We start from the raw sequence: 16742 nt of genomic DNA, 5'->3' as shown, positions 1-16742 counted from the left end.
CCAAACCCTGTACCCTACATTTCGGGAGACCCAAATTAAAAGGGAAACATGCGAAAACTGACTTAGTTTAAACAGTGAATGAGCTGTGACATGCAACCCCCTGCATGTGCCCCTTTCCCCCTTCTGTACCATTTCTTCCATCCGGTTAAACTGAGGTGGAGGTCCTGCTCCCATGTGTATGTGGTTGGGCATACCTGTAATACACCAAAAAAGTCACTGCTGCAGAGCAGACAGATGTGAATGGGACTCAAGATACCATCAAGAAAGTGACAGGCTGAAGAATCCCAACATGGGGAATGGCTTTCTTCCTTTAAACTAACAAAATTCCTTTTAAACTATCTCTGCTTCCTGTCAACTCCAGCATTTGGAAATTTGCCCCCATTGCCTGCCACCTTAATACAGCAATAAAACCTCTGAACATGAAAAAAAAATTACTTCAGTAATGCAATTCAGAAAATGCAAGTTCAAAATTTTCCCATCAAGTATTTCCCTGAACAGAATCCCTGGGAGGTTATAATTAGCATATTACATTATCAAACATCTTGAAAAATCTCAGCCCTGAAGTCTCTGAGCAACAACTAGAGAGGGGAGGATGTTCTAAATCTACCTGATTATTCCTGGCCACAGAGGTCTGGGCTAGAAGTATAGGAAGAGATTCCCCTCTGGCTGAAGATGACTCAAGACAAAAGGGAATGTTCTAGAGACTGTCTTCCAATGGTAATAAGGCATTGGTAGGAGAGTGTACTCCTCTATCCAAAGATCAACTCCAGGTCCAGTTTAGGCTACCCTGGTTTTCGGTGTTCAAAAATTACGCACACCAGATAAGAATGCAGAAATTGCCAGTCCAAATGAGGATTTCCAATCTTTGAGTTCGATTTAGATTTCAGAAACTAAGGAAAAGATCCTCTAAACTATCTGACTGGAGGAAGAAAAAAAGGATTGGGGAGAGGGGTGGTAGATAGGTCCTAGTCACTAGCACTATGTTGTCCAACAGGATATCCACTAGCCACATGTGGTTATTTAAATTTCAATTAATTAAAATTAAAACTTCAGTTTCTCAGTCACTCTGGCCATATTACAAGTATTCAAAAGCACCATCAGTACAGAAAGTTCTACTGGGCAGCCTGGCTCTAGAAGACTGAGGAAATTAGAGAGGCTTTCCTTTCAAAAAGATTAGGAGATACTCATCCAAATTCAAATGCAGTTTCTGCCTTGAAACATTTAACCATTAGTTCAAATAATAAGAACACTGCCTTCTTCCACTTTTTCTACATCGACTGGTAACGGATTCTGTACTCAGGAGCTCAGTACTGATGACTGATCAGTTAATAGTAAGCAAAGTAGTGGGGTAGTCTTGTGCAATAGATAAAACTGCTCTGAGGTTTTTGAATGAATATACCTATGAATCCATCTGTTTCTTGCAGTTAATGAAGATATTGTCAGACACCACACCTCTGAGAGACATAAGTCCCATGCCCCTAAGTCCAATGATACAAAGGGGAAAAAGCGAGTCACTATCCCTAAGGTACCTACTCCGAAGCTCACGTGATTGCAGGAATGAAGGCTGCCCTGGGCTCCAATTCTGTTCTGTTATATTTAGTTGTGCCACATCTTGTTCAAGTCCACCTGTAGTAGAATCCACTGGAGCCTCCCAGTTCCCAGTCTTAGCAGGTGGAGGAGGCGTAGTTTCTGGTACTGGAGGTGCTGGGGTCAGCCCTTCAGGTGGAGGGGGCACCTCCTCTGCAACCTTGACTGCATCTCCAGCTTTGACCCTGGTTCTTCTTGCCCGGGAATAGGATTTCTTCTCAATAGGCCTGTCAGGAGCTGGTGGTGCAGTGTCAGGAGCAGGATTTGGTATCTCTGGGGCTGCCTCTTCCTTCTCAGGACTACCAAGCACTTGAGCATCTGCTTCTGGAGATGGATCCCTTACTGGAGTCTGCTCCAGGCGCCGTGACCGGTAACTAGTCTCATGTTTAACAGTCTCACCAGACCTGCCAGCATGCTGCCCGCCAGCTTCCATAGGCCTAAAACCAGCACAACCTTCCTTGAAGCCTCCAGATCGAGAGTAATTCCTGGCAGCAGACATGCGGCCAGTACCTACAGCATTCCTGTTGATAAATGTCCTTGGTGGTAAGGTGCCCCCAGGACCCTGGTGGCGATGGGACTTATTTGGCCGCTCCCCAATCCAGTTTGGATCTCTTTGTGGAGGACTCCCAAACCTGAACAAATGGAACAGAGAAATAACAAAAGGGACCACTAGAGACATAAACTGAGGGTCAGGGAGACTTCCTATATTCCTCACCCAATTACGGGCCAGAATAGCATTTTTTTTTTTTTTTAATAATAGTGTTTATTTATTTTTACTTGTTGACAGTTTGCTTTATTTATGGCTGTGTCGGGTCCTCGTTTCTGTGCGAGGGCTTTCTCTAGTTGTGGCAAGCGGGGGCCACTCTTCATCGCGGGGCGCGTGCCTCTCACTATCGTGGCCCCTCTTATTGCAGAGCACAGGCTCAGTAACTGTTGCTCACGGGCCCAGTTGCTCCGCGGCATGTGGGATCTTCCCAGACCAGGGCTGCGAACCCGTGTCCCCTGCATTGGCAGGCAGATTCTCAACCACTGCGCCACCAGGGAAGCCCCCAGAATAGCATTTTAAAAAGCAGAGACCTGGGCTTCCCTGGTGGCGCAGCGGTTGAGAGTCTGCCTGCCGATGCAGGGGACACAAGTTCGTGCCCCAGTCCGGGAAGATCCCACATGCCGCGAAACGGCTGGGCCTGTGAGCCATGGCCGCTGAGCCTGCGCTTCCGGAGCGTGTGCTCCGCAATGGGAGAGGCCACAACAGTGAGAGGCCCGCGTACCGCAAAAAAAAAAAAGCAAGAAAAAAAAGCAGAGATTTTCTCCTGTAAATATCAATAGTGTAGGCTCCAAAATTTCCTCACCTGGGTTTCCGAATTCTTCGGGGTTTGATGTCATCAGGATTGTGAGCTGAGCGGATATCATAGCCATAAAGAGCAATGAGCTCCTGCCGGGACTTTGGAGCCTGTTCATCTTCCCGAAACTTGTCATGCTCCCAGCGACCCTCATCCTTCCACAGCTTTCGTTGACGTCCCTTGGGTCTGGTTGAAACCAGGGAAAAGTGTCTTAGGTTGGCAGATTCTGCCAAGTAAAGATGTTCATGGGGCTTCCCTGGTGGCACAGCGGGTGAGAGTCTGCCTGCCGATGCAGGGGACACGGGTTCGTGCCCTGGTCCGGGAAGATCCCACATACCGCGGAGCGGCTGGGCCCGTGAGCCATGGCCGCTGAGCCTCACGTCCGGAGCCTGCGCTCCGCAACGGGAGAGGCCACAACAGTGACAGGCCCGTATACCGCAAAAAAAAAAAAAAAAAGATGTTCATGAAATAAACAGGGTTGGGCAGGGAAACAGTAGGAACTCAGGTATTCTCTCCATCTTTCCCAACAGGCTATACAAAACAGGCCTTCCAAAAGCAAGAGTGAATCACAGCACCTCAGGGCCTGCTGGGCTCAAATGTAACAGGAATAGAAATGAGGAGAGACTTCACTTCAAACTACTCAGCACTCTGGAAACATCTCTCTCCTATAAGGCCACCTATGCAAGTATTTCAAATCCCAGAGGTTTTGAGCCTCAGATTAAAGAAGGCAGTGGAAGTGTGGCTCTGGATCCCAGCTCCTCCACCAAGAGTTACTAAATATTCTAAGCCTTACTTTCCTCATTTGTACAAGAGGGATAATCACAGTACTTACCTTAAAATGTTGTGAACAGTAAATGAGATAATACAAGTAAAATACTCAGCAAAGTGCCTGGCATATATTTCAATAGTAAGCACTAAATACATACTAACATACTACAGAGCAGTGGCAAGTGGCTGTTACCTGACTTCCTCCTCCTGAGTCTGCCCTCGAAGATCATGCTCAAAAAAGAGCCCTTTCCGGGGTATGTATGCTGGGTTCTTCCGATCTTCATCATCATCCAAATGCTTAGGGCCATTTTTACCAACTTTGTTCTCCACAGGCTCTGTGCTCTCCTATCGGACAGATAAAGGACTCCTTACTCACTCCAAAGTTAAGAGTTCCTATTCCAGAACCCAAATGGAGGCCTTTGGTGGGTACTAACCTGTCCATCCCCACTTTGCCTCTCTCCAGTCACAGTGCCTTTGGTATCAGGCTTTTCTTCCCCCTTCTCGTCTTTTGCTGAAGAATTAGCAGCATCATTGGCTTCTGATTTCAGCTCCACTTTGGAGTTTTCCTCTTCACTGTACTCGCCTTCATCACCCTGAAAAAAGTTTCCCTGTCAGCTGTGGAGATAAGATCTGAATGGTGTATTTAAAAATTTTCCATTTTTTAAAAAAATTTTCCATTCTTTAGGAAAACATTTTCTAACGAATTAAAAGCAAACACATCAATATTCTTACTAAAATTTCTAGAGAACAGAAACATTGTTAAAAAAATTAAAAGCACATTAAAAAAATATATATACAGGGAATTCCCCGGCGGTCCAGTGGTTAGGACTCCATGCTCATGCTTTCACTGCCAAGGGCCTGGGTTCAATCCCTGGTCAGGGAACTGAGATCCCACAAGCCGTGCAGTGTGGCCAATATATATATGTATGTTTATATAGATTCCTGTAAGTTTTCCAGGAAGAAATGCAAGGGTCTGTTAACAGCAGCAGCCTCTTTCATTCACTAAGCTTATTGTGATAATCATTCATGATGTCAAATCATGCTGTACACCTTCAACTTACACAGTGCTATATGTCAATTATACCTTAATAAAACTGGGAGAAAAAAAACCCAAAAACAGTGGCAGCCTCTGGGGAAGAAGCCCAGGGGATATGGATGGGAGGCTTTAAGTGTCTAGCATACAGAAGGAGCTTTATCTTTGTTGATAATTTCTCTCCCTCTCAATGAATCGTCTCTTTAAACATGCAGTGCCTAATAACTACACTCTAACTCAAGCTGTTAATTCTCTCATCTCAAAATGGCTTAGAACAGAGATTCCCAACCTTTTAGATTATATGAACCCCTTTTTAGGATCTAAAATTTTCATGGATCCCCATGAGACAATAGCTTAGTATAGAATCCACAAATTGAGAAAACATGTAATGACAAACAACTGCTATACATTCAATAATACTTTTAAATACATTTATATTTTATTAATTCATATATATATTCAATAATAGTAGTACATAAAGGTGGGAGATGTCGATTTGGTCTACAGATAATGAGAACACAGCTAGTGAATTTGCAACCCTTTATAATAACTCCATGATTTCCCAAGGCACTATTACTCTCAAGTTGGGAAATAGTGGCTTACATTTTTTATGTCTATGATATAAATACTAAATTTTCTGTAGCGTGAGAGCCCCTTAGCAACAACTCTGTCCAGAATAAAATTATAAAATTATGACTTGGAAAACATTAGAAGGACTTGTACAATCACTGCACCTGAGAAATGAAAAAAATTAAAGCCCAAATGCTCTCTCTCCTCTCCACTTTCTTCCCTCTCTTAGCACAGCAAGATTGGATAATCCAATCAATTATACTTCAATTAAAAAAACAAACAAACAGGGGCTTCCCTGGTGGCGCAGTGGTTGAGAGTCCGCCTGCCGATGCAGGGGACACGGGTTCGTGCCCCGGTCCGGGAAGATCCCACATGCTGCGGAGCGGCTGGGCCCATGAGCCATGGCCGCTGAGCCATGTGGCTGGGAGAGGCCGCAACAGTGAGAGGCCCGCATACCGCAAAAAACAAAAAAACAAAAAAACAACTGGATAATCCTGCTTGTGACATAGAAGTGTTAGGTCTGCCCATACAAAGAGGGGTCCCTTAGGCCATCCTTTAAATAGGGGCCACTAGAAAGGGTTAGGCGATAGAGGTGTAGCTAGTTCTAGTTAGGTAAAGGGAGCAGCTAAGGCTCCTGCTAAGGGGGCTGGCTTTAGACTAAAGTTACTCTCATATCCTTGTCATTCCAAGATTTGGACCTAAGGAGGCAGGGCTATAGGCCAGGGGAGGTAGGTTTAGAGACCTATGAGGACACAAAGAAATGGATTCAAGGGAAGGTAGTTTAGTCCCCACTGCTGGGTTAACATGTAAGGGTATCAATATACCTCTGCCCCTCTGGTATATTCATGTACACTGGTCTCTTATTCTCCTACTGGGTCTGACACTCAATCTGTACCAGACCCTCTCCTGACTCCAGGTCCAGGATGGCCTCAGGAATCTGATCAAAGATACTCACTGAGACTCCTGATGAAACAAGAAGCTCTCAAGTTCTAAGTTTTTGACCTTTTTTCAAATAGGGCTAAGATTGCTGACTGGCCCAGACTAGTCAGTTAATTCCCCTTCCCCTTTATTCCCTGCTCAGCATCAGGGCGTTTCTGCCTCTAAGTGTTTTGGGTTAGGAGTCCCAGGAAGGTGACACTGCTATGAAACCACAGAGTTCAGGGAGACTGCTTGACCACACCCACACTATGAGAACCACACCTTTACCTACAGCTTTTTAACAACCGAGTACCCTTGATTCTTCCCATTTCTCCTCAATCACAAGAAGTTTTCTCTCCTCTTGAGCTGGGAATAGGTGGGTGGTAATCATTCAGTTCTTTCCTTGGTCCTATGTTCCCTGCAGGTTCTGTAGCAGAAATTGCAAGAATCTTGCTTGGGGGACCTCCCTGGTGGTCTAGTGGCTAAGACTCCACATTCCCAATGCAGGGGGCCCAGGTTCGAATCCTGGTCAGGGAACTAGATCCCACATGCCACAACTAAGACCTGGTGCAGCAAATAAATAAATATTAAAATAATAATAATAATAAAGATTTCATCTTTAAAAAAAAAATGTCTTCCTTGGTGTGTATGTGACCTTAATTCACTACTCCCCCCCCCCCGCCCCAACACTGACTGAATTCAAACACCTTAAAATAGTATCAGCATGATTAATGAGAGAACTTTGTTTTACGCTCTATCCCCTCTTAGTCTGTGGTGGAATGCCAAATGAGGCAACTTTTTTATTCCAAATGAGAAACTAATTTTGTTTCCAGGGCAGGACAGAAAGATACAAATAGCACAGTGCTGAGGAGACTCCAAATTAGCATCAAAGTCTGGTGTAATGGAAGCCAAGGTGCTACCCTAGAGTCAAGCTTCTTCAGCTATGGGCTGACATCAAAACCCTTTACCCTACTGCTGACTCTCCCATTCAGTGAACACCCTTCCCAACCCTAAAGCCTAGCTTTCTACTGAAGCAAATGCTTCCCTGGCAGAATTCTCATGCAAAGGTTTTAGCTCATTTTTTCATTCCCCACATATTTCAGAGTAAGAGGTCGACCTGGTATCTTCCTCATTCTCAATGTCTCTTCCAGATCTAACTCCTCTGCCTCATTTAAAAATTTTTATTGTTTTTAATTTATTACTTATTGAAGAATAGTTGAATTATAATGTGCTAATTACTGCTGCACAGCAAAGTGACTCAGTTATACATATATAAACATTCTTTTTCCTATCCTTTTCCATTGTGGTTTATCACAGGATACTGAATATAGTTCCCTGTGCTATACAGTAAGATCTTGTTGTTTATCCATTCTATATATACCAGTTTGTATGTGCTAATCCCAACTCCACCTCATTTTAAACTGCTGTTTCTCTGAGGCTCCCATCACCTAGCTATACCCTGCTTCTCGAAGGTTAGGATTACACCACTTCACTTTTATGAAAGACCTACAGTAGCACTTGTTTTCACAAACTGAAAGAAACTTGAAGATAATTTTTGTTTTAAGAAAAAAGGCAAAAGTGAAAATTGTACTCAGTGTTTTGTTTTGCAGTGAGCTGTCATACTGGCAGCTCCACACCCCAAGCAGAAATAGTGGCACCACCAAGCTCCTGCCCTGGGAACTACACTCAGCCTCTCAGCATCAAGCTACCACAGCTTTGAACTGTGTCTGTGAGCATCCGTGCTTTATGTCGATTTATTCTGTGCATCCCTTGGCAAGATGTGTCCTAAGGTAATTGCTTCTTTGCTTTAAGCCATTTCAGCTCACAGGGACGCTCTATCAGACCAAGGGGGAAACCTGTACCTCTATGCCTCTGCCTGGGTCCACCTTGTCATTAATTTGAAGACTATGGCAAGGAGCTCACAGTTTTCACCTCCACTTTGGTCATCCACTTCCACGTACACACTTCAGTCTTACCTGGAACTGCTATATACATTTTCTTTTTTTTAAGTAAACCTGATCTACTTTTAAAAATCTTAAATTTAAACACCTCAGACTTTGATCAAAACTGCCACATGGGGGACTTCCTTGGTGGCGCGGTGGTTAAGCATCTGCCTGCCAATGCAGGGGGCACGGGTTCGAGCCCTGGTCTGGGAAGATCCCACATGCCCTGGAGCAACTAAGCCCGTGTGCCACAACTACTGAGCCTGCACTCTAGAGCCCACAAGCCACAACCACTGAGCCCACGAGCCACAACTACTGAAGCCCATGCGCCTAGAGCCCGTGCTCCGCAACAAGAGAAGCCACCACAATGAGAAGCCCGCGCACCGCAACAAAGAGCAGCCTGCACTCCCCGCAACTAGAGAAAGCCCGCGGGCAGCAACAAACACCCAACGCAGCCAAATATATATATATATAAATAAATAAATTTATTAAAAAAAAAGCCACATGGAAAAGAATGAAGTTAGACTCTTACCTCACCCCTTATACAAAAATTAATTCAAAATGGATCAAAGAGCTAAAATATAAGAGCCAAAACTATAAAATTCTTAGAAGAAATCATGACTTTGCATTTGGCATGGATTCAGCAAAAGCTTCTTTGATATGACACCAAACACACAAGCAGCAAAAGAAAAAACAGATATACTGGACTTCTTCAACACTGAAACCTTACACCATTAAGAAAGTGAAAAGACAACACACAGAATGGGAAAAAGTATTTGTAAATCATATATCTGATAAGAAACTTATATCTAGAATATATAAAGAACTTTACAACTCAATGATAAAAAAACACCCAATTAAAAAAAGGACAAGGTATCTGAATAGCCACTTCTTCTAGGAAGATACACGAATAGCCAATAAACACAAGAAAAAATGCTCAACATCATTACTCATCAGGGAAATACAAATCAAAATGAGATACCGTTTCATACCTACTAGGATGGCTGGAATCAAAAAATCAAGACAATAATAAGTGCTGTTAAGAATGTGGAGAAACTGGAATTCCCATACATTGCTGCTGAGAATGTAAAATGGTGCAGCTGCTTTCGAAAACAGTTTTGACAATTCCTCAAACAATTAAACAGTTACCACATGACTCAGCAACTCCACTCCTAGGTACACAACCAAGAGAAATGCAAACATACAACCACACAAAAACTTGTACACTAATATTTACAGCAGCATTATTCATAATAACAAAAAAACAGAAACTCAAGTGTCCATCAATGGATGAATGGATAAACAAAATGTGGTATATGCATACAACGTAGTATTATTCAGCCATAAAAAGAAATGAAGTACAGGGGACTTCCCTGGTGGTCCAGTGGTAAAAAATCTGCCTTCTAATGCAGGGGACATGGGTTTGATTCCTGGTCAGGGAACTAAGATCCCACATACCACAGGGCAACTAAGCCGGCGCGCCACAACTACTGAGCTCACGCGCCTCAACAAGAGTGCCTGTGTGCCACAAACTACGGAGCCCACATGCCCCACCTAGAGAGAAAATCTGCACACCACAACTAGAGAGAAGCCCGCACACTGCAAAGAAAAATCCCACATGCCTCAACGGAGACCCTGCATGCCGCAACTAACAGCTTGGATGAAAACCTTGGAAACATTATGCTAAGTGAAAGAAGCCAGTATATTATATTATGTTGCCATATAATATACGATTCCATTCATATAGAAGGCCAGAATAGGGAAATCTCTAGACACAGAAAGTATATTTGTGGTTGCTCAGGGCTGGAGCGAATAAGGTTGGAGGAACTGTGGGGGGCAAGTGACAGCTAAAGGGTACAGAATTTCTTTTTTTCTTTTTAAGATTTTTTTGATGTGGACCATATATGTATATTTTAAATTAATTTATTTTTTGTCTGAGTTGGGTCTTTGTTGCTGCACGTGGGCTTTCTCTGTGGCAAGCAGGGGCTACTCTTCATTGCAGTGTGCAGGCTTCTCATTGTGGTGGCTTCTCTTGGTCAGCACAGGCTCTAGGTGCATGGGCTTCAGTAGTTGAGGCACGCAGGCTCAGTAGTTGTGGCTCGCAGGCTCTAGAGCGCAGGCTCAGTAGTTGTGGCACACGGGCTTAGCTGGTCCGTGGCATGTGGGATCTTCCCGGACCAGGGATCAAACCCACGTCCCCTGCATTGGTAGACGGATTCTTAACCACTGCACCACTAGGGAAGTCCCCAGAATTTCCTTTTTAAGTGATGAAAATGTTCTGAAACTGACGGCGGTAATGGTCACGCATACCTGTATATACTAAAAACTGTAGAACTGTACACTTTAAAGGGGTAAGTTGAATGGCACATAAATTGTATTTCAATAAAGCTGTTAAAAAAAAAAACGAAAACCCGCCTGTTATTCCTGTTCTTCCCCAGTTACTCCTTTACTCTCTAGTCTCCAATTTCTTACGTCATCCACTCCCTTGACATTTCTACCTTTTCCCTACCGATCAGTCCTTTCCCACATTCACTTTCCTCTCTCAACTCTGTGACCCCTTCATTTCAATCACTACTAGTAATTCCCTCAAGTCCCCTACTCCCATGTGCCCAAGACTGGATCAACTATCTTTTTCTAAGCTTACCACCAGACTTCTGATCATCACTAAAGGGAGTTAAAAAAAAAAAAAAATCATACAACTTCACCCATCAGTGCCACCTCCAACCTCAACTACTCAAACTTCCTTTAGTCTCACAATTCCTACACTGCCCTTCCACCAACAACCATTCTTTATGTTTTTCCTTCTACTTCACAAGGAAAACAAAACAAAGGGCACACCAGCTTCCTCCCCATATACCTTTGCTTCCCACTTCTCTATAATTACAATGGAAGATGTTTCCTATTGTTGTTGTCTGTTTCCTATTTCTTCTCATGTACTCAGTCAAGGACACCAATACACGCATTACCTATCCCCTCCCTTTTCTCTCCCTTTCTACTGATTTCTTCAACCTTTAGCCATACTTTATTCTCCAACTTAAAAAATAACACCAAACCCTCTCTTGACGTTACAGCCTTCTTTCCAGCTACCAGCTCTCTAGCCTCCCCTTCATAGGCTAATTTCTTTAAAAAATTTTCTTGGAAAAAAAAAAAAAATTTTCTTGGAGGATTCTGCGAAAATGGCAGCAGCATAGTTTTTGATCTCTTCAAATCTCCACATGAAATGGGAGCAAGATCAAAACCCTCTGGATAACATTTACAACAAAACTAGGTTACAAGCTATCCCCCAGGACCCAAAATATAAGCACATAAGAGCAAAGCATCAACAGCCACAAGACATGCATCAGATTGGTATCAGTGCTGGAAAAAGCAGAGAGCACTAAATGGACCTGAAAACAGAAGAACCCTGAACTAGTCAATAGAAAGCAAAACTGAGAATAACAGTTGAAACCAGAAGGGGTTTTACTGTCTCCAATAGAATGTGTGTTTAAGGGTCCTGCAGTAAGAAGGTCTGAAAGGGTTAGAGCAGTCTAACCCTTCTGAAATCTTAAAACCAATCTAGCTGCCAGGGCTCCCCTCTAGGAGAGTAACACACTGAAGATAAAACTGTTGAGAAGGGAATCAAATTCAGCAGAAGAGGGATAAAAGGAATGAAGGAAAGAGAAGGTCCAAAACAAGTTAGAGAAGGGAACAAAAGCAGAAAATCTGAGAAAGTAAGCCATCATATATATATTTTTTAACACTACAGAAAAACAACTGAAGAGGGAGCTCTGTGAAGTTAGAAAAAGTTACTCTGAGCCGTACTTCCTTCGAAAAGATCAGGAAAACTAATTTTTAAAATCAACAAAGGAAAAATACAGAGATCAAATCCCACATAAACTTGCTATGAGAAAAAAAAAACGTAGAATAGCATTCCTACAATGAAAGCATGCCAAAAAGACATGCATATCATATCAAAATTGTAACTTCTATTTCAAAATGAGCAAAAAAGACATTAATATTATATAAGGCATGAAAGAACATCAGTCAGAATTAGAAAAATCCAAAAATGAAATGAAAGAACTCATTCATTCAAAGGGAGATATTAGAAATTAAAAAAAAAAATTCATTTCAAATACAAAGTCTAAAACTAAAAGGAACACAAACAACACAAACACAACAATAATGCCTTATGAGAAATTAAAAGTGAAAAGGAAGAAAATATTTAAAAATCAACAGAAAATGAAGAAACAGATATAAAGGATTACAGAAGAAGGGTCAAACACTGAAGACAGGAAAAGAATATTGGGATAGAAGTTCCATGACATACTGTAGAGCACATCTCATACCTATGAACACTGATCCAGAATGACCAACTCCAGGACAAATTCTAATAAATTTATTGGACTTAAAGAAAACATACTGGGAATATGTAGACAAAAATAGCAAGTGACTTATAAGGGAAAGAAAATCAGGTGTTCACCAGTCAGTCCGGTGCAAGATAAAAGCTCTGGGTCACACTGGTATTTTTCCAAGGGTATCATGGAAAGACAATTTGCAAGAAATACGAAGGACAGAGAGAGCATGCTGAGTTGTACTATGAATGAGTGACCATCAAAATCTTTTCAATGGATACACTGTAAAGAAAAGAAAGGGATGAAAAACTAAACTGCAGACTAAGAGATAGATCAAAATTTTAAAAATAGGCAAGACTAAAGTGTAGCATCTAGGTATATACAGTTAGTAATCAACAAGAAATTCAAGCAAGTAACATTACAATGAAAGGCAAGATATCAAGTCTACTTCTCTAATCTAGACAAGTGCTGTCCAACAGATCTTTCTGGGATGATGGAAATGTTTTTATTTATGCACATGTGGCTACTTAAAATGTAGCTACTGCAACTGAGGAGCTGAACTTTTCAGTTTAATTAATTTAAATAGCCACATTTGGCTGGTGACTACCCTATCAGACACAACAGAACTACACCTCTCTCTTAAATTTCAGACAATATATACTACATATTGCCACATCAAAGTCCCACATGTTCCTCAATCTCAAAACAACCAAAACTTAACCCAACACTGTCCTTCCTGAAATCTCCTCCCACTGTGGTCTGTTTCTTAGTGAATAACACCATTCATCAACCTGGGAATCCCTTTGACTCCTCCTTAATTCAGGCTCCACATTCAATCAATCAAGAAGTTCTGTTAGTATCACCAAAATATCTCTCAAATCTATGTCTTGCTAGTGCCACTGCCATGTCCCTTCTTTAGGGCACCATCATGCTCCTTGGACTATCCTAATAACCTTTTAACAGCTCTGTCTCCAGTCTTGCCTCATCCACAATGCATCCTCCACACTTAAGCCTCCAACAGCCTTTCTTTCTTTGCTGTTAGAGTAACATCCAAACTCATTTATACACAGAATGGTAAACTCCTATAAAGTCACAAGCACCAAACCTCACTGAACACTCCATACTGCCTGGCAGTCTTTCTGATGTTTCTGTTCTCTAGTGACAACTGCAAACATTCCTCACTCCAAAACCTCTTATCTCCTTTTTACTCTTTGCAGATAACTTTACCATTGACTTCAAAAATAAATCATCTCATCAATCACCACATTCTGTCAATTCCATAGCCTAAATAACTGTCAGTGCTGTCCACTTCTATTTTCACTGCCACCACTCCACTCCATGCCACACTTACTACTTTCCTAGACTTCCACAGTAGCTTTCTTAACTAGCTTTGCTGTCTCTAGTCTTGCTCCCTTCAGATCAACTCTCCCCACTGCACACAAAATAATGGTTATAAAAATAATAATTTTAAATATTACTGTGCCTCAACCTGGGATCTTGTTAACATACAAATGTCTGAGTCTTCCCTCCCTCTGCAAGATTGTTTCAGTAGGATTTTTTCATGTAGGTGTTCCCTGGATCTGACAAACACTGCTTTAAAATTTAAGTCTAATTCATAACCTGTATCACACTCTTGTTTAAAACCCTGGTACACTTTTTTACTTCCTTAGAATAAAATCCAAATAGTTTTCAACCTGGCTTATAAAGTACTTTAAAATTTGGACTGAGATTCATCCTTACCACCAGTCATACTAAACCTTTCATATCCTCCAACTCACCATGGAGTCCATCCCTTCTAGACCTTCTTTCCACACTGTTCCCTCTGCTTAGAAAATTCTACCTGGCTAACTCCTACTCACCCTTCAGGTCTCTATTTGAACATTCGCTCCTGTAAACATTTCCAAACACCCTAAACCCAGTTAGTTGTTCCTGCTATGTGCTCCCAAAGCACCATATGCTTCCAATAACATGGCATTTACCAAACATTATTGTAATTACTTAGTTAACTGTCTATATTTTCCCCCTCTGACCTGGAATGTACTGCTAAGTTCCATGAGGGCAGAACCATGCCTGTCTTTTATTCCAGTGCCTAGTACAGCTCCTGGCTCTGAGCACACACTTAATAAAGAGAAGGAACAAGTAATCCCTGCATGATCTGGCCTCTACTCACTAATATGCCCTTATTTCTTGTATCCATCCTGTCCCGACAATGTTCCAGCCACACCAAACTACTTTCAAGTTTCCAAATATTTAATCTTCTCTCCCGTCTCTGGGCTTTTGTAGCGGTTGTTCCCTCCGCCTAGAACGTGGCTTGCTTGGCTAACTCCATTCATTCTCCTCTGACAGCCTAAGATGGACTCAGTACCCGGCCATTAACACCCTACTTAACCCTATCCCCTAGCAGTTGTCACCAAGTCCTACGATTGCCTCACTGTTTGTCTGACTTCCTTATTAAGTTGTAGGATTCCTAAAGATAGGAACTTTGTTATATCTGTTGCATCTCCCGGGCTTAATGGAAAGTCTAATATGTAGCAACAGTTCTATAAAATTTATAGAATAAACCTTTGATCCACAATCCAATTCCTCCTTATATCTCAGGGCTCTGTTCAACAACTCCAGTAAACAAATAGCCATTCTGATAGCGTCTCTAGTAGTTTATCCAATCAAAACAAGTAAGTTCACAAACGTTTGGCTTAGGGAAGCTTTCTGCTAAAGACAGAAAACCTTATCCATAAACTGAGAAATGTTTCTGACACAAACCACTCAGAATCCTACCCTTTTAAGGTCTTCAGATATACTCAGAAAAAATATCCAACTGGCTGGCTTCACTACCTAGGCATCATGAAATGGAGTGTCAAACAACCTGTAAAAGGCTTCAAAATGTTCTCATTCTCTCATTTAGAACCTTATTTCCTTTAGATAGGGTGAAAAGCCAGCTATTAACAGTATAACACATGTGGCCTGAAGAAGCTTACACCAAGCTTCCCTCCCTATAACTGAACAAGACCCTTTATAATAGTTTTCAGAAGCACAAATGAAGAATGCACAAGAGGAGTAACAAGTAGGTGATGGTACTTTTGAACCACAGGTGCGTACAGTTTTTAAAATACACTTTCCAACCTACACCATAGGAAAAAGAAACTATCACACTCACTTCTGAGTCTTCTGCACTTTCATAATCCGAGAGAACAGCTGAAAGGAAACAGAAACATGTAAAGAAAAAAAATTCAACACAAGTTATTATAATTACATCTCCCGACTGCCTGTTGCGGATCAAGCTAAAGCTCTCATTTAATTCTGACTTCAACCTATGAGGGAGATAAAATTACAGTCCCCATATCCAGACTGAAAACAGGTTCAAAGAGTGACTTTGACTTTCCCAAGATCATACTGCTAAAACGTACGCTTTTAAGCTCTATGCTACAAAGAGCCACTTTGCGGCACCCTCCCCCAAATCCTGACAGTCTGAGAGGATGTCAATTGCTGGAAACAGCTGACCTGAGTTTATGGGCAAACAACTCTGTCAGGATGCTACTCACCATCGCCCTCGATGCCATCTTCACTCTCCTAAAAGAAAGGAAAAGACATGGGTTAGTTCTGTGATTTCCAGAGGGTGAGAGCTGAAAACTGAACACAAAATGGTTGGAAAGGGGCACGAGAAAAGGTACATCTTTAACAAGCAGCATCCGAGGGAGGTCCCGTCTATTCACCTCCAGTCCCAATTTCTGAATAAACATCCACTACCCATCCGCAGAAGCTCTGCCCTCCCCCCACAAACCGCTCCTCCTCGCTTGGGGCTCCGGAGGCAAACCGCACTGGGATAGCTCTCTTCTCGAACACGTTACGCCTCAGCATCTACCGTCAACTCCCAGCCTCCCATCTTCACCTACACCCCGCCCGCCCGCCGGCCCGCCCCGCCCGCCCGCCCGCCGGCCCGCCCCGCCCGCGCGCACTCACACACTCCGACTCCTCAGCGCTCTTGGCGCCCCCGCTCTCCAACCGCCGCAGATGAAGGGCCCCGGCTCGGCCTCCGCGCTGGGAAAGCAGAGAGCCACTGCCGCCGCCTCCAGCGCTACCACTACAGCTCCCGCCGCCCCGCGCCGGGGAACCGCCGCTGTCTGAGCCGGAAGCACCAGATTCTTCGTCCTCGGTGTCCTGCGAAGCGCGCTGCCGCCGCCGGTCCGCCATCTTACGGAGAACAGCCGCCGCCGGCCAGCTCCTGACGTACCCCGCCCATCGCAGGGGCTGCCGG

At 43.0% G+C, this 16742-nt stretch overlaps 1 protein-coding gene across 2 annotated transcripts in view; it reads right to left on the bottom strand.

Annotated features, from left to right (window-relative positions):
- The window catches only part of CASC3 (CASC3 exon junction complex subunit), a 24104-nt gene extending 7362 nt beyond the window's left edge, over positions 1–16742 (bottom strand). For both annotated transcript variants that reach the window (XR_009537728.1, XM_060135393.1), the window contains exons 1-8: positions 16448–16742; positions 16030–16057; positions 15645–15682; positions 4130–4288; positions 3889–4040; positions 2937–3113; positions 1534–2219; positions 130–194 (exon numbers count right to left, since the gene is read on the bottom strand). Coding sequence is in view for 1 of the 2 variants with exons in the window: in XM_060135393.1 (XP_059991376.1) it covers positions 130–194; positions 1534–2219; positions 2937–3113; positions 3889–4040; positions 4130–4288; positions 15645–15682; positions 16030–16057; positions 16448–16678 (1536 nt within the window). In the remaining variant the exon portion in view is untranslated. The remainder of the gene's footprint in view (positions 1–129; positions 195–1533; positions 2220–2936; positions 3114–3888; positions 4041–4129; positions 4289–15644; positions 15683–16029; positions 16058–16447) is intronic.

The sequence above is a fragment of the Lagenorhynchus albirostris genome, chromosome 20, assembly GCF_949774975.1.
Source record: "Lagenorhynchus albirostris chromosome 20, mLagAlb1.1, whole genome shotgun sequence".
In the NCBI taxonomy this organism is placed as follows: Eukaryota; Metazoa; Chordata; class Mammalia; order Artiodactyla; family Delphinidae; genus Lagenorhynchus; species Lagenorhynchus albirostris.
Note: the sequence above shows the minus strand (reverse complement) of the source record. Positions and strands in the feature narration are given on the sequence as shown.